The 23,462-nt window shown below is 45.4% G+C and overlaps 2 protein-coding genes across 4 annotated transcripts in view; one reads left to right on the top strand and one right to left on the bottom strand.

Annotated features, from left to right (window-relative positions):
- Setd7 (SET domain containing 7, histone lysine methyltransferase) overlaps window positions 1–9,387 on the top strand; it is a 54,470-nt gene extending 45,083 nt beyond the window's left edge. The window contains exons 8-10 of one of the 3 annotated variants that reach the window (XM_033760043.1): window positions 677–781; window positions 1,527–1,572; window positions 9,337–9,387. In XM_033760043.1, the coding sequence (XP_033615934.1) occupies window positions 677–781; window positions 1,527–1,572; window positions 9,337–9,372 (187 nt within the window). In that variant the 3' untranslated portion in view covers window positions 9,373–9,387. Of the gene's footprint in view, window positions 1–676; window positions 782–1,526; window positions 1,573–1,690; window positions 2,349–9,336 lie in introns of those variants that run through there. The other 2 variants (XM_033760041.1, XM_033760042.1) reach the window with 2 other exon arrangements.
- A 3,068-nt stretch (window positions 9,388–12,455) lies between these two features.
- On the bottom strand, window positions 12,456–23,456 carry Rab33b (RAB33B, member RAS oncogene family). The gene is made up of 2 exons (XM_010636295.2): window positions 23,136–23,456; window positions 12,456–13,911 (listed from the first exon to the last, which is right to left on the bottom strand). The coding sequence occupies exons 1-2, from the start codon at window positions 23,391–23,393 to the stop codon at window positions 13,471–13,473; spliced, it is 699 nt and encodes a 232-aa protein (XP_010634597.1). The 5' UTR covers window positions 23,394–23,456; the 3' UTR covers window positions 12,456–13,470.
- Window positions 23,457–23,462: the final 6 nt, after the last annotated feature.

The raw sequence follows: 23,462 nt of genomic DNA, 5'->3' as shown, positions 1-23,462 counted from the left end.
GAAATATTTGGGGCCGGGGATTTAGCTCAGTGGTTCCGGCACTTGTCTCACAAGCATAATGTCCTGAATTCCATCCCCGGTACCAAAAAAAAAAAAAGGAAGAAGAAGAAGAAGAAGAAAGAAATGCGTGGAGCATGGACGTGGAAGCACCGGTCTTCGTTTCCGGAATCACGTTCTGTTTGTCCTCCACCCAACACATCTCTGAAGCTTCGCAGCCCAGCTCCCCGGCCATGGGACAAACTGATCCCTGCTCTGTCCGCCAGGGGGCGACGGTAACAGTGCCGGAAGAGGTAGGGCTGGATCTGGGGTCTAGGGAGACTGCAAGTCACAGGGACCGGGAAGATCCCAGTGGGGAGGTCCTGTGATGGGTGCCTGCGGACCACACGGAAGCCAGACCCAAACCTGGAATGCGACAGAAAGTCAAAAAAAGGAAGTAAAAGCACTTTTGGGTGTTTTGTTGTTGTTGTTTGTACCGGGGATCGAACTCAGGTCCTTGTGCTTGCGATGCAGGCTAAAAGTACTTTTGTTTTTAAAAATATGCGACGGGGGACTGAACCGGGGTGCACTACTCAGCTACATCCCCAGCCCTTTTTAGTGTTTAGTTTGAAATAAAAGCTCATTACATTGCCCAGACGAGATTCAAACTCAAGACCTCCTGCCTCATCCTCCCTCACAGGCCAGCACAGCAAGTCGTATTTGTTCAACGCGGTTCCCAGCGGGTCCCCAGGACAGGTGCCACCTGCCCTTCAGCGGGAAGCATGGGGACAAGAGACTGGAGCAGGTAGGCTGGGGGGGCGCTCGGCAGGCAGGGGCGGGACAGGACGGGTGCGTCCTCTAGGGAGCCAACAGCACTGGCTGTGTGACCTGCTCCGGGGACAGCGCTCGCCTGCCCATCTTCACACCTGACGAGCCCTTGGGGCCTAGCAGCCGGAGGAACCGGAACCACTTAGGGAGAGTAGCTAACTTTCGCCCCGTCAAACTGAAGCCGGCGCCAGGTTTTGCTTCCAAAACAACCCGAGTTTTTTCGTGGCCCAGCGCCCTCTCGTGGTGAGGATTTATTCTTACACTTTTTTTTTTTTTTTTTTGTTTTTTTTTTTTGGTTTTTTGAGACAGGGTTTCACTATGTAGTTGAGACTGACCTGGAACTCACTGTGTAGCCCAGGCTGGTCTCAAACTCACAGCGATCCTCCTGCCTCAGCCTCTGGAGTGCTGGGATTACAGGCGTTGCCACTTACACTTATTCTGACAAGACACAAAATCCACAGCGGCTGAGAATGGGTGACTTTAGTTCGATATATTTTGTACGGGGAATCGAACTCGGGTCCTTGCTCTTGCGAGGCAGGCGGTGGAACTACTGAGCTAAATCCCCGGCCCTTCTTTGTAAACTTCGCTAAGGGGCCAGGGGGCGGGGGGAAAGCAGGGTTTAGCACGTGTTGAGCCGGGTTCCTTCCCCAGCACCACCAAAGCAGAGAAACCCAAACACAAACCTCATGTCCTTTCAGCCTCATGTCCTTTCCTCTCATCAGGTTGAACTGTGAACAGCTGATGAAGACAACACCTCAACAGTCCCAGGTTTCTGACTTTTATTTACAGGGTTGTTTGTTTTGGTCTGGGGGATCGAATTCAGGACCTTGCGCTTGCAAGGCAGGCGACGGAACCACTGAGCTAAATCCCCGGCCCTATGTTTTAGTTTTTTGGTCAGCGTGCAGGATTGAACCTGGGATTGAGGATTGCTGAGCATTCAAGGCAAGGCTGGGCTACATAGTGATGTTGTACATAGGTAAGTTAATTAGGTATTTTGCAGGCAGTTGGGGCCGGCCCTCAAGGTGCCAACATGGAGGACAACAGAGACACATTCGCTGAAGGCCAGCATTGTAAAAGAAGAGAAACTACCACACCCTTGTCCCTTCCCTAAACATGAATTGATGTTCTAAATAGGTATCAGTCATCTAAGTGGGGGAAAACAAGATCTTAACCCACACTTTCCAGGAAAGAGCTCTGTCCCATCTTTTATGAGGACCATTCCTTGTACACCTGCTTCCCCATTGGATCCCCATTTAATCAATATTACCTAAGCAACTGTACTTGTCATAATCTTATTGGTTACCTTGTGATTTCCATTGGATCAATATCCTCCTCCCCGTGGATCAACATTACCTAAGAGACTCTACTTGTAGTCTTACTAGTTGACTAGTTCAACCTCAAATAAATTGCCATGTTCCACCTCACCTCCACACCCACCTCACCTTGTAAGGTCTTTGTCCTATAAAACACCTTTGAGAAGCGGGGTGGTTGGGCGACACACTTTCCAGTCCTCCTTCTGTGTCTCTTAGACAAAAGCTATCTTTCTCTCAATGCATTTTTCTTACTCTTGGGGCAAGAGATTTAGCTCAGTGGTGCTATGCCTGCCTTGCAAGCTCAAGGTCATGAGTTCGATCCCAGTATCAAAAATTTTTTTAAAAATAGGGCCAGGGACTTAGCTCAGTGGTTCCGCTGCCTGCCTTGCAAGCACAAGGACCTGAGTTTGATCCCTGGTACCAAAAAAAATTTTTTTAATAAATAAAAATAAAATTTTTCTTACTCTTAAAACTCCATTGTTCCTAGAGATCATTCTTTGATTTTTTTTTTTTTTTTTTTGTATTAGGGATTGAGCTTCGGCCCTTGTACTTTCGAGGCAGGCAGCGGAACCACTGAGCCAAATCCCCGGCCCTATTCTTTGATTTCAGAGACTATAAACTCACATTTGAGAATATCTATCAGATTTGGGAGTTACAACTATTCCTCCTGTTATCAGTGAGGCTGTCTCAAAACAAAACTTCATTGAAAGACATTAAAGAAAACCTAAATAAATGTAAAGGTTTATGTTCTTGGGCAAGAAGATTGAGCATTATTAAAATGTACCCACAGTATTGGAAAGTTTTTCTGAAACCTTTTAAAAAATAATTTTGCCTCTGAAAAGATTTAGCTACAAGCAAACCATCTAATTTATAATCTGTTTCTCAGAAAGTGTGGCCAGGGCTAGAGAATCCATGAAGGGAAAGAACCTAGCCCAGCACTAGTTGTTTCCTAATGTCATTACTGTTTCATGAATGCTAACATTTCTCAGGTAATAATGTCAGCATAACGTTCAGTTTGTTGACATTAAATTGCATGTTTGATTCTGATGTATTTGTTTTATTTTCATATCTTGAGGGTCAATCCTTTTACTCCTGGGAGGCCTCCAAATTTTCCCAAATGCCCTAGCACCCCTGCATGGGGAGGAGATAGGGTAGTGAAAGGCCAAAACGGCCACACTGCTCAGGCCCAAGTCCTGGCAGGAAGTGAGAAATCCCGGGCCCTGAGGGCAAGAAGGTGGCAAGAAGGTTTCTGCCTGTGAGGCGTCAGCAGTGAGGGAGCCCTCCCTGCCAGCTCCAGACCACGACTGTGTGCTGTGTTTAGCAGGTCTGCAGTATCTAGTCTGAAGTCAGTCTGTTAGGCCAGCAAGAGTCCGGCTGCTGTAGATGTGGGCATGACGGGAAACAAGACAAAAATCCAACAGCGAGCAGAGAAACAAGCCTGAACTTTAAATGACTTTGCCGTACCTGTGTTTCTCCGAGTATCTGACTAGTTTTAAATCAGTCTAATAATGAATGTCCTGCTTAAAACGCAGCAGGTTTTATCATCCTTACTTTGTAGATGGGAAAACTGAGGCTGGCAGAGAGCTATAATGTGGTTTGTAGGGGTCTTGTTAAGATTCCGTGAGCACAGCTGCGGGTGATAACACTCACTTCTAATCCCAGCACTCTGGGAGCCTGAGGCAGGAGGATCACAACTTCCAGCTCAGTCTGGGCAATTTACTGATACCTTGTCTTGATATAAAAAAAAAAAAAAAATTTAAACCGGGCGTGGTAGCGCATGCCTGTAATCCCAGCACTCGGGAGGCTGAGCCAGGAAGATTGCTGTGAGTTTGAGACCAGCCTGGGCTACATAGTGAGTTCCAGGTCAGTTTCAACTACATAGTGAGACCCTGTCTCAAACACCCCCCCAAAACAATTTTTTTTAAAGGGCTAGGAGTATAGCGCAGTATGACTGGGCTGCCACAGCTGGACCTTGCTTCCCTCCTGATTGCAAGAGGAAAAGTCGAAGGAATTCAGCATCTTAAATTCACTGTCGCTTTAATGAAGAAATGCTGATCTATTTCTCTAAGCTTAGCAGGGAAGTGAAAAGCAGAGTGATATTATTCTTGCTTCCCTGTAACAAAACTCTTAGAAGACACATGTCCCTGGCAGGCTCTGTGCATTGTTTCCCAGCGTCGTGCTGGTCATAAACTGTTCATTTTCACAAAACATGACTCACCGGGCGCGTCAGGAAGCGTTTCTCCGTGAAGAGTTTCTTCGTGAAGAGTCGTTGGAGCCAAAAACTTCACAGAGCGCGGAGTGATTTTCAAATGTCAAATGCTGTGTGGGAGGACGACCATGGAGGCTGCAGGCACAGGCAGGAGATGCTGACGGGGGACACCGACCGAGCGGGAGGGAGACGCAACATAGGCGCCTGCCCACCATGGTGAGGAAGACACAGGGGCTCCACGCCCTTTGGAGCATGCGCAGCCACCATGGTGAGAAGAACACAGGGTCTCCGCACCCTTCGGAGCATGCGCAGCCACCATGGTGAGAACACAGGGTCTCCACGCCCTTTGGAGCATGCGCAGCCACCATGGTGAGAACACAGGGTCTCCACGCCCTTTGGAGCATGCGCAGCCACCATGGTGAGAACACAGCGGCTCCACATCCTACAGAGCATGCGCCATGTTCGCAGCTGCCCCCCCCCCAGCCAAGGCCACATCCTCAGGAGCACTTACACTAGAAAAGAGGAAATCGAGAATTTTAAAAATAATTCTGATTTTACCTCTTTTTCACTTAGTCCTAAAAAGTCAGTTTCTTCACACATACCAGCCTATTTTGCACGTATGTATTTGTATTATATATACATACACATAATTAGTGTAAATTTACAACACAGGATAGTGATGTTAGAATTGGGGAATTGGTATCTGCATAGAACATATCTTTTTTTTCATAGAACATATCTTAATCACTTTTTATTTATTTAGTTTGGTTTTTTGAGACAGGGTCTCACTATGTAGTTGAGACTGACCTGGAACTCACTACTTAGCCCACCCAAGTTGGTCTCAAACTCACAGGGATCCTCCTGCCTCAGCCTCCCCCGAGTGCTGAGATTACAGGCATGTGCCACCACGCCCAGTTTTGATTTATTTATTTATTTATCACTTTTATCCCTTTATTCTCCTCCCTCATACCTCCCCCAACCTCCTGATAGTATTTGTGTGTGTGTGTGTTTTGTTTTGTTTGAGATAGGGTCTCACTATGTAGTTGAGACTGGCCTATGTAGCCCAGGCTGGTCTCAAACTCAGAGCAATCCTCCTGCCTCAGCCTCCTGAGTGCTAGGATTACAGCCAAGTGCTGGGATTACAGGCATGTGCCACCACTCCAGCTTCCTGATAGTATTTTTTATTTTGTTTTTATTTGTTTGTTTTTGATACAGGGTCTCACTAGTTAAGGCTGATCTGGAACTCACTATGTAGCCAGGACTGGTCTCTAATTTACAGCAATCCTCCTGCCTCAGCCTCCCGAGTGCTGGGATTACAAGCATGCACCACCATGCCCAGTCTATTTTGGTAATTTTTTTAAAAATCATAGTTTTGGATTTTTTGGTACTGGGGATCAAACTCAGGATGTTGTGCTTGCAAGACAGGTGGTGGAACCACTGAGCCAAATTCTCAGACATATTTTTGGTTTTTTTGAGACAAGGTCTTGCTAAGTAGCTCAGGCTGCCCTTGAAGTCAAGGCGACCCTCCTGCCTCAGCCTTCTGAGTGCTGGAATTACAGGCATGCGCCACAGTGTGCAGCTATTTTGGAAACATTTTATTTAATATTTCATTATAAAGTTGGGTGAAAAATTAAAAAAAAATAAAGTTGGGTGAAACTCTGTTTCTAAATCCAGTTTATATTGTTACTTTTATTTAATGACTATGGAGATGAGGGAAAGAGGAGCCCAAACAGAGCCTGGAGTTTTGGAGGAAACACAGGAAGAAAAAGAAGTTGGAGGAGGAAGACTGGAGTTTGCATTTTGGTGTCTTATCTGACTGCTCCTCAGAAGAAAGGCTGGGCTGACAGTTCATGTCAGGCCCATTCAAGGCCTCTAGCAGTGGGTGCAGGACTCAGGAGGCTTCTGTCCAAAGGGGAAAAGGGTGCTGGCCAGAAGAGAAGCAGGCGGAGGACAGGGCTGGGGCCTCATCTGTTGTCCAACCCAGCACACAGCATCAACGCTTCTCTGCAGCCCAAGTGGTGAGCTTGCCCTGTTGCTGCCTGAAGGAAGCCTCACCCCTGGGAGGGAAATGAGCAGGGAGATTGAGGTCAGAGGCCTGGGCAGCTCTGGGGACAGGGTGGTGGCAGCAGGTGGTGTGTGTCAGGGTGCTCTGGAGAGGCAGCAGTGACCGTGAGTTTGCTCAGGCATTTCTCCTGGCTGTGGTTGTTCTCATCTTTGCAAAACCAAATCTCAGCCCCAGGTCCTGGTAAAGGTTGTGCAAGTTAGCTGCACACTTGTCATCCCAGTAACTTGGAAGGCTGAGGCAGGAAGACTGCAAGTCCCTGTCTCAAAATAAAAATTTAGAAAGGGGCTGAGGATGTAGCTCAAGTCTCCCTTGGTTTAATCCCCAATACCAGGGAAACTTTTTTTGTAAACTACTCAAAATCCTCTAATAAATGTTTTTCTTCTTAAATCAGCTCTAGTAGAAACCCCTACTCTATGCCCATTCCATCTCTGACTTATTTAAACAAACATTGTTGAGCTGGGTGTGGTAAGGCAGGAGGATTGCTAATACAAGGGCTGCCTGAACTAGATATTGTGACCCTGTTTCAAAAAACAAAACAAAACTGGACATATGTCATTCCTAGCTGTAAAGGAGGCTGGGAAATGGATATTTAGTGCTAACGTCAGTGCTAACACTGGCAGCCTCCAGAACTGGGAGATGAGAACTTTCTGCTCTGTGTGCAGTGCTGGACAGCCATGCTGTGTTAGGCAGCCCTGGGACTGATGGAAGAAGGAAGACAAAAATTGGGTAGGAGACCACCATGTTCTCCCTTGCATGGTGGTCTGCCCTCTGCTACAGGTTGTACTCTTCCTACTTTACTGGACCCAAACTTGCTCTGCATAATGTGGTGGGCTTTTTTTGTTTTGTTTTGTTTTGGTTTGGTTTTGAGACAGGGTCTCATTGTGGAACCCAAGTTGGCCTTGAACTCATTGTGATCCTCCTGCCTCAGCCTCCTGAGTGCTGGGATTACAGGCATGTGCCACCACACCTGGCTCTTTTCCTACCTTTAATAAACTTGCTACCATTTGTGCTTGTCTTGACCAATTCTTTGCTGAGGAAAGAACCTAGAAACCACCTCCAGAAGGAGAGTCCAGCACCTTAAAACTCAATAACATATTTGGTGAGCCAGCCCTGAGAATATTCCCAAAGACCTGCATGTGGACTGATTGTGAAAACTCAAACAGGTTTTCAATAGGACGGCCTAGACCTGACAACCTGAGGAGTGGGTGACACAAAAAGGACAGTGCACAGAGGTTTTGGCCACTGTGTTCTCCGTTGTATAATGGTCTGCCCTCATGTTATAGGGGATACTTCTTTTCCTACTTTTACTTGGCCCAAACTCACTCTGTGGAACTTTTTTCTTTTCCTACCAGTAGTAAAACTGCTACCATTAAAAAAATACTGGGTGGGAGAAGTGGGATCTCTGACACATGGTTTTAAAAAACCCAGATTTGGGCTGGGGATTTAGCTCAGTTGTTTCAACACCTGCTTTGCAAGTGCAGGGACCCGAGTTCAATCCCTGGTACCAAACAAAAAAACACAGATTTGTGTGTATGTCTGTGTGTGCGTGCTAGAGATTGAAACTAGGCAGGGCCTTTGCACTGAGCTACAGCCCCAGGCCACCCCCCCCCCCGCTTTTTTTGGTACCAGGGATTATTTCTTATTTTAAAACAAGATCCTGCTAAATTCCTAAATTGTCCAGGCTGGGTTCAAACTTGTGAATCCTCCTGCCTCCACCTCCCAGAGTGCTGGGATGACAGATATGCACCACCACACCCAGTTTAGATGTTATTTTTACAGCAGTTTTGCATTCTCAGCAGAATTGAACCAGAAGCAGACAGTTCCCATGTAGCCCCCCCTCAACACACACACAGCTCCCCACATCAAGTGTGTCCTGCATTGACACATACATCATTACCCAGGGCCCACAGTGTCCCCTATGTTCACTTTTGGTGGTGTGCATCGTATAGGTTCTCCAAACATGTACTGACCTGTATCCACCAGTGTTAGCATCAGGCAGAAAAGGTTTGTTTCCCTAGAATCCTTGGGGCTCTGCCTATTCATGCCCCCATCCGCACCCTTGCTAACTACTAATATCTTTGTTGTGTCCACACTTTGTCTTTGCTAGAAAATTATGAGGTTGGAATTAGATAGTACAGAGCATTTTCAGATCAGCTTCTTCCGGTTCATAACACGCACTCTTTCCCTGCATGACAGCTCTTTCTTCACAGAAAGAAAGTTTGCTTTGTCTTCCATTTCCCACTTATGCTGGTTCTCTTCTTCACATGTGGAACACCTTTCCAACTGCTTAGCTCCTTGTCCATGGGTCTCCTCATCTCGTCACTTCTGAGTCTTTTTCTATTACCTGTTATTTCTCCTGCTTCACTGCACACTGGTTAATTTTTCACTGGATGCTGCACATTTTTATTTTCACTTTGAGTGCTCCATTTTGCATTTCTGTAAACAGGAATGGATTTCTCTCAAGTAACTTCAGTAAGAAGTTACTTGGAATGAATTCTTTCAGGACTGGTGTTTTTGTTGTTGTTGTTGTTGTTGTTGTTGTTGTTGTCTGTTTTGTTTTTTGAGACAGGGTCTCACTATGTAGGTAAGACTGATTTGGAACTTACTATGTAGCCCAGGCTCGTCTTGAACTCACAGCGATTCTCCTGCCTCAGCCTCCCGAGTGCTGGGATTACAGGCATGCACCGCCACGCCCAGCCCGGGACTGGAGTTTAACTTTTGTTAAAGCAGGTCCTAAGGCAGCCTGAGGGTTCTGCCTGAGCCCAGGGCTGTCTTCAAACTCTGGTCACTGCTGCAAACTGCAGAGCCCTGTGTGAGGACTCTGTTCCTTCTCATTCCTTTCTGGTGGCTCTCCCTTGGTTAGGATCCTCCCCTGTATGCACACAGTGACCAGCAAGACTTCGGCTCTTTCTGCAGCTCGCTCTCTGACGCTCCCTTTCTTGCAGTGCCCTCCTCTCTCCAATGTGGCCTTGGCTTCCTGAAGTCCAACCTTATCTTCTCCTCAAACCAGCAACATACAGTCTGTCAGTTTCCACTCTCCTGCAGCTCGGCCTACAAACTGCCTGGCTGGCAATAAGTTCCCTAATTACAGAGCTCATTGTTTTTACTTTTTTTTGTTGTTGTTGCTCAAGGAATTGAACTCAGGACCTTGTTTGCAACGTAGGCACAGCACTACTAAGCTAAATCCCTGGCCCTTGTTTTACTTTTGAGATAGATTTTGCTAAATTGTCCAGGCTGGCCTCAAACTCATGATCCTCCTGCCTCAGCCTCCCAAGTACCTGGGATTACACGATTGTGCCACTGCACCTATCTTCATTTACCTCTTTCACCTTCTTTGTAGATTGCAAATGTTGCAATGCGTCTCTTCAGTGTCTAAAAATTAGATGCTTCATATTTTCCCCAAAAATTCTACTTAAGGTTGAAAGGTATCTGGTCTATTTTTCTTAGATCTTGATTACCTGTGTTAAAAGATGTGAGATGCACTCTCAAAACACTTACTAGTTTCCAAAACAGATATTAAAAGGGCAACTAAGAAGTAAAATAGCCAGGCAAATTGGCACATGCCTGTAATCCCAGCACTATGGGAGGCTGAGGCAGGAGGATCCCAAGTTTGTTTAGCAAATGCTTGTCTCAAAATTAAGAGTGAAAAAGGGAGGAAAAAGTGAAAAAGGGGCTGGGGATGTAGCTCAGTGCAAGGCCATGGGTTCAAACCTAAGTATAATAAATAATAAAGATAAAATATAAGGGCTGGGGATTTAGCTCAGTGGTTCCAGCAGCTGCTTTGCAAGTGCAAGGACCTGAGTTTGATCCCCAGTACCAAAAATAAATAAAATAAAATAAAGTAAAAATATACTTTTCAAGAAATGAACAAAATCAGGCATGGTGGCACTTGTCTATAATTCCAACATTTTGAGGCTGAGGCAGGAAGATCACAAGTTTGAGGCCAACTTGAGCTATACAGCAAGACCAACCTTATTTTTTTTGGTATCAGGTATCAAACTCAGGACCTTGCTTTTACAAAGCAGGCAGCAGCACTGAGCTAAATCCCTGGCATGACAAGCCTATCTTAAAAAAACAAAAATTTTAAAATATGTCTTAATCTATATGAAAACCTTTTCCTTTTTGACAGTTGAGGATTGAACCCAGAGCTTTATGATCCTCCTGCCTCCACCCCCAGAGTGCTAGGACTACCAGTGTATGCCACCACATTGCACTGAAGTATTGAGGGTACCTTATACAAAATACATAGAGAGACCAGGGATTTAGCTCAGTGGTTCTGCTGCCTGCCTTGCAAGCACAAGGTCCCAAGTTCAATCCCTGGTACCAAATAAATAGGGCCAGAGATTTAGCTCAGTAGTTCCACTGTCTACCTCGTAAGTGCAAGGACCCAAGTTTGATCCCTGGTACAAAAAATAACAATAATAATAAATAAAAATAAAAAAAGGCCAAGGATTTAGCTTGCTTCGCAAGCACAAGGATCCAAGTTCAAACCTGATAACCAAAATGACTAGAAACCAGAAATGTTTCACATTTTTGAAAGGGTTTTTATTTTTCTTGTTTTTTTGGAGATGGGTAAGAATACCTTTATAAACTTTACTGGTTGAGCATCTCTGATCTGAAATAAAATCCAAAAAGTTTCAAGATGTGAGATTTTTACATCAGGATTTTCAATGTATATGTACTATATATACATTATCAGTTCAATTTTTTTTAAAAGGTACCGGGGATCGAACTCTGGTCCTTGCGCTTACAAGGAAGGCGGCAAAACCACTGAGCTAAATCCCCGGCCCCATTATTGGTTCATTTTGAAAGTTCATATTCAGCCAAGTAAAGAAAGGAAACAAAACACCATTCTTTCCTAGCAAAGATGATTTATTGAGCTCCACGGATGAAATGTGACATTATCCCACAGCAAAACTAACTCTGGCTTTCATGGAGGAAATGCAGATTAACAACACACATCCCATAAAGCCTGGTTAGTACTGCTAACTGCATTAGACGTGGGCAGTTTCCTCTGGTCTTCTTAAATTAAGATTTTTCTAAAATAATTCTGGTATTTCAATTAAAGGTTAAGAGTAAAATTCACAGATTTATAAAATATGTGATTGCTGCTTAAAAAATTAATAGTTGTTGGATAGCCACCATTTTTGGAAGTGATTTCAATAGTCCATACAGTGTTTTATAAATATTTTGGAATACATCTAAAAGTTTTATCCCCATTCAACAAAGTATTTTCTTTTCAAAAATAAAAATGTCCTAAAAATCAAAATGGTAAGATGCTGCAAATGAGACAAATATTTTAAAATTAATAAATATTAAAGTGAAAATATTTTGATCCCCAGTACCCCCCCAAAATACTACTACTAATAAAGTGAAAATATAAGTCCCTTCATAGAACTATAATGGATACTTACAAAAAAAGTACTTTTTAAAAAAAACCATACAGTACTGAAAAAAAGATATGCTTGGAAAGTCTATAAACTTTCTTCCCTTTAAAAACATTTTTAGGGCCGGGGATTTAGCTCAGCGGTTCCGCTGCCTGCCTAGCAAGCACAAGGACCCGAGTTCGATCTCCCGTACCTAAAAAAAAAAAAAAAAAAAAACACCAAAAAAAACTTTTTAGTGGGAAGGGTAGGGGAAAGGTAATAAGGGAAAAGAAAAAAATATGAGAAAATGAAGAAATGGAAATGAAGTGTTTGTAAAGGGGAAGGGGAAAAGGGGGTGAAGGGAGGGCAGGGACAGGGGAAAAATGAGAACCAAGACCTGTCATGTAAAGGTACAGGATCCCAATGATGAATGTAACTGTACTGTATACCTACAATGTACCAATAAACTCAATGGGGGAAAAAAAACCCCAAAATAAAAACCTTTTTAAACATTTTGAAGAGTCCCTTCCTTAAAAACCTATCATACCCATCACATTTACTATAACTGTCAATGCTTTCCTATAAAAAGTTAGAAATCAATGTTCAGATTAAAAATTTTAATTCTAGCACAATTAAGAAAAATTTTAAAAATGAATTTGATCCCTAATACTTAAAACTGAATATTTATTGTAATTATTACTTTCAATTAATTATTAATGTTTCTTTTTTATAACTAAATTATTTATTTAGGACTACCACAACGATTAACAAAACTCCTAAGCTAGATTCAATTACATATTAACTGGTTTTCCACATTCTGAAAATATTTTAAGTACACTCTCTTTTGGCTTCCTCCAAAACTTTCAAGGGAGGGCCGGGGATTTAGCTCAGGGGTTCCGCCGCCTGCCTTGCAAGCACAAAGACCCAAGTTCGATCCCTGGTACCAAAAAAAAAAATTTTTTTTTCAAGGGACAACCAAGATCCAATTAGCAAATGCACACATCACCTAAAAACCATGGCTTACATTCCATTTATGTAAGCGGCTTCATAGGCAAGTGCATCATTTTCTTTGTTTTGCAAAATCTCAAATTCAAAATAAAACTAGGGCAAAAATGCTGAAATATTTTCACCACTGGGGGATAGACAGATTACTTCTTGTTTTGTCCGATTTTCTCAGAGGGTCTGGCTAGGTAGTTCGGGCTGGCCTTCAAGTCGGGGCAATCTTTAGCCTCCCCAGGGCTAGGATGTGTGCACCAGACGCCTGGCTCCACCGTTATCATTGCAAGGAGGCCTATTTTGCTGTGACCATACAGAAACTGACAACACACCATTACAGAAATACAGATTCACAGGAATCAGAGTGAGGCCCGGGGAGCTACATCCAAATGGAAGCTGATTTCATCCAACACTTCGTCGCTAAATGAATCGAGGGCAAGGCGGAGAGCAAGGGACCAGCACCCACGCTGACCAATCCCGTTACAGTCCCGAGGCTCTCGATGCACTCTCTGGAGACGCCCAGCAGGAGCGCAGCACCTTGTTAGTCTCTGGCCTCCCTCCACCCACCGGCAGGAGCAGGTGCCCGCATCCTGTTCTCCTTTTCCCGGAGGTCACAGTGACAGTCCCGACGCTGAGCAGTACAGTGTGGGACCCCTTGCGATCGGCAGCATCCCACGTCCCAGGTCGCCTCTGCTCACAGCCTTCAGCGGCGGTGGCTCAGCACCAGCACTGCAGGGCGGGCCTGGCCTCGGGCTTCAGGGCCACGCTGTCCTCAGGAGGTTGGCTGAGCATGAGCGGCTTGTGGCTCTTCAGCTTGTGCGCCAAGGTCATAAAGATAGCCTCCACGTGGTCATTGTCGTGGGGGTTCTTGGCAGAGGTCTCAAACAAAGGCATGCTGTGCGTGTCGGCGAACTTCTGGGCCAGGTCCGTGGGCACCTGGACGGCGCTCCGCAAGTCACACTTATTCCCCACGAGGATGCGCGGGATGTCGCCGGCCAGCAAGTGCTGCTTGCACTCCTCGATCCAGGCCGGCAGGCTGTGGAAGCTCGCCATGTTGGTCACATCGTACACGAAGACCACGGCGTGCACGTTGCGGTAGTAGTGCTGTACCATGCTCTTCCGGAAGCGCTCCTGGCCGGCCGTGTCCCACAGCTGGATCTGCGTGGGAGAAACAGGTCACGTCAGTGCAGTGGCTCGCATGCATGGCGGCCTCTGGGGCTCCTCGGACTGCCCCACCCCCATGCACGTCCACCTCGAGCCCAGCCTGAGGCCAGGGTCCTCGCTCTGCGCAGGTGCAGAACCAGATGCACATGCTTCCGGGGGCACCGCCCAACTTCCGGGAACAAAGACACGCCTCAAACAGTGATTTTTTTACAGTATTAAGAGAAAACATGTCAGGGTTTAACAAACGTGGAGTATTATAATGCTTAGGCATTTGGTTATCATAACCCTAGTGTAATGTAAACATTCAGACCCAGCAGAGAGGGGCATCATTCTGGGTCCAGCACGTGACAAACACACATGCTTCCCCTACCTGTGACTCCCTAGAGAGTCGCAGGTCACCGTGCAAATAAACACGGTGGGTGTGCTGAAAGACCCAGACTGGATCTAGGGACTCTGTGCGGGCTGTAAATTGGAACCAGTGACTGTCAGAACCCTGCTGCAAGCAGAAGGGACTGAGGGAATCCTCCTCCTGGGATGTAAGACAGGAGTCTCAAAACATGCCCACTGGTAGGTATGTAAATGTGTGAAGTGTACGAAATGGTTATCTAAATGATTGTTTTTAAATCAGGTGTGGTGGTACACGCCTGGAATCCCAGCACTCAGGAGTCTGAAGCAAATGAATCATTACAAGTTCGAGGCCAGCCTGGGGTATATAGTGAGTTCAAAGCCAGACTAAACTACACAGCAAGACTCCGTCTCCAAAACAAAAAGAAAACAATATTTTTAAATGCAATAAATGATGGAGATATTGTCACTCTCTTCCATTTTAACACCATTTTTATCAGTTTGGATTTCTCATCTTTTAGCAGCTGTTTTTAGTTCAGATGTCTGCACTGTCTTAGCCCCTCCCCCCACAAGTACGACCTAATTGTGCAAGAGGCAGACATGAGACACTACACAATTTCTTGGGCTCTCCAGCCACCTGACAGTGCCAAGTGAGAGTCCTTGCTTATTTTCCCATAAGAAGCATGCTCATTGGTTCAGTTGTTTGTTCAAGACAAGTAGAACCTGGAATGTAACTCAAGAGAAGGAGGCAAGCAACCTTGAACCTAACAGTTTTTAGTTGAGGCTACCCTCTAACAGTCTCACTGGTTGCTATGTTGCCCAGGCTGAACTGGAACTTGCAATCCTCCTGCCTCAGCCTCAGAAGCTCGAGGCCAGACCTGCCTGCAGTGCTGGTGCTGAGCCGCCATACAACACAGTATGGAGCTTCCTTCTGGAGTGATGGAAATGTTCTTGGACTAGACAGAGACAATGGTTGCACAGCCTTATAAATATACTAAAAGCACTGATGAGCTATAGCCCCAAACCCTCTTCTCATTTTAAATTTTATTTTGACAGAGGGTCTTGCTAAGTTGTCCATGGTGCCAAACTTGTGATCCTACTGCCTCAGCCTCCTGAGTAGCCAGGATTACAAATGTGCACCACCATGACCGAATTGTATAATTTTGGTTTTTTTTGAGACTGGGCATAACTGTGTAGTTCAGGCTGGCCTTGGACTCACTATGTGGCCCAGCCTGGCCTCCAACTCACAGCAATCCTCTTGCCTCACTCAGCCTCCCAAGTGCTGGGATTACAAGTGTGAGCCACCACACCAGGCCAAACTGTTTCAAAGGGGTGAATGTTATGGTATGTGAACTACATCCTAATTTTCTTAAATGATGGGGAAAAAAAATCTTAAGACTATCTTTAGCATTTACAAAGATATTTCTGGCCAGGCGTTACTCCTATTTTACACATTATAGACACAACACAAAATGCACTTCCTTTGTAACAAGATTTCATGAATCTCTACTTCAGTTCCAATAAAAGCAGCAAGCTGGCTATATGCTCAGTCCCAAGAATAGAATCTTACTATCCACAAAAGCTTTTAGTAAGCCGGGTGTGGTGGTGCACATTTGTAACCCCAGCACTTGGGAGGCTGAGGCAGGAGGATTGCTGTGAGTTCAAAACCAGCCTGGGCTACAGTGAGTTCCAGAGCAGTCTGAACTACATAGTGAGACCCTGTCTCAAAAAACCAAAGCAAAACAAACAAAACTTTTAATAGTCTGATTACTCAAAATGAAAAAATGATCTGACCTTAAGTAGATTTAAAACTTTTCCTGCTCAACCTAAAATGTTAAAAGTTGTAACCCAAATGGTCTTTTCTTCTTTGACCAGCTGTCACACTTCCTTTTCCCTGTTTTTTCAAATTCTTTTGCTTCTAAACGAAATACACACAAGACCATCTGGTGACAAAATTAAGGGCTTCTATGAACAACTCAGTAAGCTGTAAGCGAACACTGTAACTAATGTTAGTAACATTTCAAGACAGCTCTGCTTTTGCTTTATAGAGCAGAAATGTGTGCATTCAGGGCACAGAACCAAGCGGCAAACTTTCAAACGGAAGCAAAGGAAACCATCTGGATGCTGCCTGAGCCTTCACTGATTCAACCCCAGCACTGCAAAGGAGTAAATGTCAGCTTCCCAACAAGGAGAAGTTACCAAGTTCGTTGACTATTTGTTTTTGAGGCGCTGGGGACCGAAATGATGGTCTTTTGCATTCTAGACAAGCGTAGACATGCTAGACGGTGTAGCTCTATACTGAGCTACACTTCCAGCTCAGGTCACTGACTGTTTGAAAGGATTTTTTACGCAGGACTAGGGATTGAACCCAGGGCCTCATGGAGCTGCATCCCAGCCCTTCTCATTTTTTATTTTGAGACAGGGTCTCACTAAGTCCCTAAATTGATCAGGCTGTGTGCCTCAGTTACTTTTCTCATTGCCGATACAAAATACCTGAGGAAAGCTTGATTTGGCTCACAGTTCATAGAGGCTTCAGTCCATAGTTGGCTGGTTCCAAGGCGGGGTGGCAATGGCACGGTGGCAATGCAGAGGAGAAAGTAAAACAGCAAAAGCAAACAAAAGAGGGCCACGGCTCTTTCTATCCCTTTCATCTTATTCAGGTTACTTAGGGTGGGCAGCACTCACACCCTCAGTGCCCTTCAGCCTAGCACTGTACCATGAATCAGTCCTAGCGTCACACACTCTAGATCCAGCCACCTCTGAAAAAGCCCCACCTATGACTGCAAGCGGCTCTGAGGGGACATCCAGACACAAGCCAGAACACTGGACTTGAACTGGCTGTCCTCCCGCCTCGGCCTCCCAGAGGGCTGAGATTATACACATGCACCACCACATCCTGCTGAGAAGGAGAATATTTCCTTTAAACCTCTCCTGAGGACAAGCACTCTGGAAGTACTATGTATTTGGGGCTCGGCACATGCTTACTCCTTCGCCTGCCTTATCTTAATATATGTAACCCCACATAGTAATCACCAAACACTGCAGGAAAAATGAGGAAATCAAGGTCTTGAGAGGTTAAAGAATTCACTTACGGTCACAAAACTCTGAAGTCATCAGGCCAGGATCTAAGCTCAGGCGGCCGACTCCTCCTGAACACATACTGCTCTCCCAGCCTCTGCGCCCTCCCTGCTTTCAGTTTATGGGAAGCCCTGGTTCCCAGCAGGAACATAAGGGAGGCGGCATCGGTCCCACCACTACCCTGCTTGAGAAAAGGCAAAGCAGGATCATGCTGGAACCTGCCAATGCTGAAACTTACTTCTGGGCTTCTCTGGTGAAACAATGAATTCCCATTGTGCCTACACTAATCTCTTTTCTTATTTTGTTTTTGAGACAGGTACTCACTATGTAGGCTGGCCTTGAACTTCCTGTGTAGACCAGGCGGCCTCAGACTTGCTGTGATCCTCCTGCCTCAGCCTCCCAAGTGCTGGAATTATAGGCATATACCGCCACACCTGGCTTCATCTACCTAAACTATCATGCATGGAGTCAAACCAAGAAGTCTGAGCACTGACTAAAGGTCCACGGAAGTAAGTCACTCTCTCTAGCTCTCTTCACCACCTGGAATCAATGCCTGTAAGGCCAGGTCAGTGAGGTGTGGTACGAGAACAGTATGCTTCTGAAATCAGGCTGGGAGGCACTGACCTGAGTCCAGGGATCCTGCAGAGTGGGAAGGGTTAGGGCTGTAAAACTCACCTTGCTCACACGCTGAGGATCTCCCAAGCACCAACATGTGTTAGAGAGAAAGTCTCACCAGGCACAGTGGTGCACACCTGTAATCCCAGCCATTCGGGAGACTACTCAGTTCAGGCCCAGCCTGGGGAACTTAGTGAGACCATCATACAGCATAAAAAGGGGGCCAGGCATGGTGGGGCATTCGTGTAAACCCAGCACGGGGGAGGCTGAGGCAGGAGGATCACTGTCTGGGCTATATAGTGAATTCAAGGCCAGCCGGGTACAAAGCAAAAAACAAAAAAACAAAAAGAAAAGAGAACCCCAAGGAGATAGTAGGCAATGCCAGGTCTGCTTCATCCCTCCTCCCAGCTACTTCCCTCTCCCGGCCTCCTCTGCAGAAGCAGAAATGGATGCCGACCACAGGGAGCCAGTCCCTGCATGTCTGTCTGTTCATCTGGCTGTAGAGAGAAAGAGATAGCAGTTTACGCTCTAGCATGGAGCAAGTCTGAAGAAGCCACTATCTCCTAAGGAAAAAAAAGTTCTAATTTTCAACTTCCTTTTTTTTTGAGATAGGGTCTCACCACATAGCCTAGGCTAGCCTCAAACTCACAGGATCCTCCTGCCTCAGCCTTCCAAGTGGCGGGATTAGAGGTGTGTGACATCACACCCAGCCTTAAATTCTATTTTGTCTTGCTGGTTATATCTTCAGCTCAAAGACAGGGTGGAGGGCCAGGGATTTAGCTTAGTGGTTCTGCCGCCCTCCTTGCAAGCACAAGAGAGTTTGATCCCCGGCACAAAAAAAAAAAAAAAAAAAAAAAAAAAAAAAAAAAAAAAAGGGTACAAAGCAACACCTGAATCTGGATTTTGAAGATGGGATTAGCGAGAGAAGTTGGGCAGGTAGAAAACCACTGGATTTAGGGAGCAAAGCCGTAAGGGTGAGGCTGCGGTCAAGACAGCAACATCAGGATAACCCACATGGATTCCTCCTAGTTTCCTCATGAAATCTCAGGCTGGCAACCAGGCAACCATTCCACAGGTAAAATTCCGGCTGGGGATACAGCCCAGTGCTCAAGCACTTGCCCAGTTTGTGCAGGATCTCAGCAATGAAGAGAAATAATACAATGTAAGAATCATCCTTCACTGGGCCCCAAGCAGTTAGCCAACACTGGCACTGTACTGTAATTCTTTGTGCTTAACCAAAAGAATTGTTTCACCAGCAATTATTCATTAAATAATTGCTTTATCAAGGGTCCTGATTATCTTTTACTGGGCCTGGTGTGGTGGCACATGCCAAGAATCCCAGCATTCAGGAGGCTGAGGCAGGAGGGTCCCCTAGTTCAAGGCCAGCCTGGGCTACATAGTGAATTCAAAACCAGCCTGGAATATGTAGTAAAACCGTGTATGAAAGGAACACAGCCAGTCATAAAGGCACACTTCTGCCAGGAAGGAGAGCACGGATTAGAGACTCAACTTAAAAATTAGATGCTTTTTTTTTTTTTTTTTCTTGGTACCGGGGATTGAACTCGGGTCCTTGTGCTTGCAAGGTGGGCCACCGAACCGCTGAGCTAAATCCCCAGCCCTAGATGCATTTCTTTTTTTTTTTTTTTTTTTTTTTTTGTATCTGTAATCAAACTCCTTCAGGACTTTGTGCTTCAGAGAAGGGCATGGCACCACTGAGCTAAATCCCCAGCCTTAAAGAATTATTTTACAAAAAGTGAAACTAGAAGGAAAAAATAGAAACAAAGCTTTTGTACATAGAGAGGTGAGGCAGCTTGAGGCCGGGGACAGGATAAAATCAAGTAAAGTTTATTGTAAAAAAAATTAATTTTATAACTCTACTCAATTTCAAAAATCCTGCAAACAAGATATTTTTATTTCAAATATATATATTATTTATATATATATTTAAATATATAAATAATATATATATGGTACGTAGAAGCAGATTAGCAAACAGAAGTTTTTTACAGTACATGAAACATTTTAATGAATTATGAAAGGATAAGTCACGATCTCTGAAATTTCTCTAGTCTACAAATTAAAAATTTTAACACAATCTCATTTTTAATGAACAATGTCCAGAATGTGATTTTATTATTATTAATAAAGTAGTAGAATTTTCAGATTTAATACAAAAAAACTAAGAAACATCATTTCAAATTTGACTCAGTCTTTCAAACAAGATAATGTGAACATGACAAGAACATGTCAGCTGCACTTAAAATGGACGCATAACAGGTTAGGTAAGGGGGTGTAGCATGCAGAATAAAGCTCTTCCATATCAGTTCTCAGTTTAAAAAGACTAAACAGGGCATGGTAGAACAAGCTAGTAATCCTAGCACTCAGGAGGCTGAGGCAGGAGGACTGCTGCAAGTTTGAGCACAGTCTGGGCAACATAGTTCAAGGCCAGCCTGAATTATAGAGCAAGACCCTATCTCAAAAAAACAAAAACAAAAACAAAAAACAAAATAAACAAAACAATGGATCAATGTATTCATCAAATCAAAATAAAATGGTCAGGATAAAACCAAGCATGTGGGTGATCACAATAAATATAAATAAATTAAATTCTTACCAAAAATAACCCTGAACACTTAAAAAAGGTTTTGTATTTTTTCTTTTAAATTTCCAACATAGGGCCAGGGATTTAGCTCATTGGCTCCACCACCTTGCCTCAAAAATTCAAGGACCAGAGTTCCATCCCCGTACCGAAAAAAAAAAAAAAAATCCACAGAGCCAGGCCTTTTTAAAATTCAAGGCCCAGAGTTCCATCCCCGTACCGAAAAAAAAAAAAAAAATCCACAGAGCCAGGCCTGGTGGCATACTCTATAATCCCAGGACTCCAGAAGCTGAAGCAGGATTGCCACCAGTTGGAAGCCAGCCAGGAATACATAGTGAGTTTAAGGCCAGCCTGAACTACATAGTGAGACCCTGTCTCAAAGGAAAATCCAACAAAGTTGGTATTTATCTCCTCTCTTTCTTTTTTTTTTTTTTTGAAAAAATTTCTCTCCCCTTCAGCTGTCTACTCATGCCTTCCCCACCTCTTCCTTCTTTGGGGGTAGCACTCTAAAACTATCAGTGATAAAGGACAGGAAATGTCAAAGCCACCTGGAAAGGCAACAAGTCCTTTCAGGGTACCAACTGCGAACCCATGTACCTCACACAACTGATCTGACACACCGGCCTCACCCGGTATCATGGTCCAAATTTTCAGAAAACAGATTCAGGTTAAAGAAGCTGCCTAAGGACCAGGGTGGTGAACTAAACTGGTGTGCCCCAGATTGAGGGGCTTCTAGGGATTTTCCAGTTTTTAAACCTAGACAGTCTTGGGCAATGGTGATCACTGCACTGAAGAAACAGTCCATCTGTCTTGGTCCATTTTCTGTTGCTAGAAAGGATCTGAGATTGAGCAATTTATAAAGAATAGAAGCTTACTTGGCTCACAGCTGGAAGGCTGGGAAGTATAAGAGCATCTGACGGGGCCCATTGGCTACAGTAACGTGGAGGGCATCCCAGGTGACACAAACCAAACTGGCTTTTGAAACAAAGCCATGCAGTGACAGCCCATTGATCTATGAAGGGATTAACTCATTAACCGGTTAATGGATTAACCCATCACTATCACAAATGGATTAACCCTAAGCACATCCCAAAAATCCCACCTCATTAGCATTTGGATTTGCAGATTAAAATTCCAAATTTGGTTTACAGGCTCAAACCATGGCACCTCACTCAGCCTTTCAAAAGTTTATATCTGGTGGGAATGGCAGGCACAAGCCTATAATCCCAGCCTGTAACTCCAGCACCCTGGAGGCTGAGGCAGGACTAATGAGTTACAGACCAGCCTGGGCTACATAGTGAGACCCTATCTCAACCCCTCCCTCAAATTAAGTCTATATTTGAACTTCAAAGCCCACAAACCTCCCAGAATTCCTCCCTTTCCGAAGCTAAACCCTCATACTTCAGAAGCCTCATCATTCTACCCCACGTGCTTCTGGGCCTAATTTAATTTTGGTGAGAAATGTTCAGCTCTCCGTATTCTACAAAACCCAAAGGACCAATGCTGGCAGCTGTAAAATTAAAAGGCAAAAGAGCCTAGAGAAGGCTTGATTCCTTTTAACTCAGCCTACTTCTCTTTTAACATAACATTACTAGCAGTGAAAGCCCTTTGAGAATGGCATGGGGCTGGGATCAGAGAACTGAAAAAAGAAATTGTTCTTGCCTCAGAATATAAAATTAGGATGATCAAAGCCTGTTCCCACCCAGCCCCACCTTTAAATTGACTGATACAAAGATGAACACTGAAGCAAAAAGTAATCCGGCAAGGATTGCAGGGTTGTTCTAGGCTCCGTGTTCTCAGGGGAGGCTATTAGTGGTGTTTGGTAAGGCGGACTGCAATGATGTCTAAGGTTACTGATCCTTTCTCAGTGATCCCATTCACCCCCAAGAGCCCAAGCCTGGAGCCCTCGGGCCTTCTATCTTCTCTACTGTTAGGAAACGGGCGAAGGGGGCACCTACAATGACTTAAAGGGAAGGAAGAACTGGATTTCAGCGGGGCCTGAAATAGCATCAAGAGACAAGGCTTTAGGGGCTGGGGACTTAGCTCAGTGGTTCGGTGGCCTGCCTTGCAAGCGCAAGGACCCGAGTTCGATCCCTGGTACCACCAAAAAAGTCCAAGTAGGAACTATTGCACGCGTACAGAATGTTTCTGTGGGAAAATAAATCAATGTCATACAGAAACTACCGCAGGCAAAAGTGTACTCAAGAACCTGAGTATTTCTTCAAAGGCAACAGGCGTCCACAATACTAGCACTGAGCTCAAGTGAGTCTTTACTAAAGGACATATACTAAATGGATTTTCTCTCTCTGGGAAATAAGCGTTGTGCTTCCCCGAGACAGCCCAGGAGGTAGTGAACACGCCCTGCGGTCCCGACACTCAGGTGTGGTCTCCACCATCTGGGACTCTTCCGAGTCTGAATCCGAACTGCTGAAAACCAGGGGCCCCAAGGCAAATCTGCACGTTAAAATTGGGACACTGCCGCAGAAGTCGCTACCGCCAAAGCCCTTGCCAAAGCCCTTCCCACCTCCGCCCGGGCGTGGCAGAGCCGGCGCGCGCGCCCCCGACGGCGCCCCTCGCTCACCTTGATGCGCTCCCCGTCGATGTCCACCGCGCGTTCTCGGAAATCCACCCCGATGGTGGCCTCGGTGCGGTCCGGGAAGCGGCCGGCGCAGAAGCGGTAAGTCAGGCACGTCTTGCCCACGTTGGAGTCGCCGATCACGATGATCTTGAAGATGCGGGAGCGGGCCGGAGGCAGACACCCTGAAGCCCCCGACACCACGCAGCTGTTGGACAAGCTGACCTCCAGAGATGACTCCATCTCCGAAGCCATTCTCCCCATCCAACCGCCCCAAACTCGGACTGCGGAGAGCGGACTCCCGGAGGCCGGCGGGTGACGCCACCGCGCGCG

The sequence above is a fragment of the Fukomys damarensis genome, unplaced genomic scaffold, assembly GCF_012274545.1.
Source record: "Fukomys damarensis isolate Sample0158 unplaced genomic scaffold, DMR_v1.0_HiC HiC_scaffold_38, whole genome shotgun sequence".
Lineage (NCBI taxonomy): Eukaryota > Metazoa > Chordata > Mammalia > Rodentia > Bathyergidae > Fukomys > Fukomys damarensis.
Note: the sequence above shows the minus strand (reverse complement) of the source record. Positions and strands in the feature narration are given on the sequence as shown.

Coding starts and splice junctions, on each gene's coding strand:
- Rab33b (XM_010636295.2), bottom strand. CDS start 23,393: ATGGGGAGAATGGCTTCGGAGATGGAGTCATCTCTGGAGGTCAGCTTG. Junction 13,912..23,135: donor TCGACGGGGAGCGCATCAAG/GTGAGCGAGGGG, acceptor TCTCCCACGCAG/ATCCAGCTGTGGGACACGGC.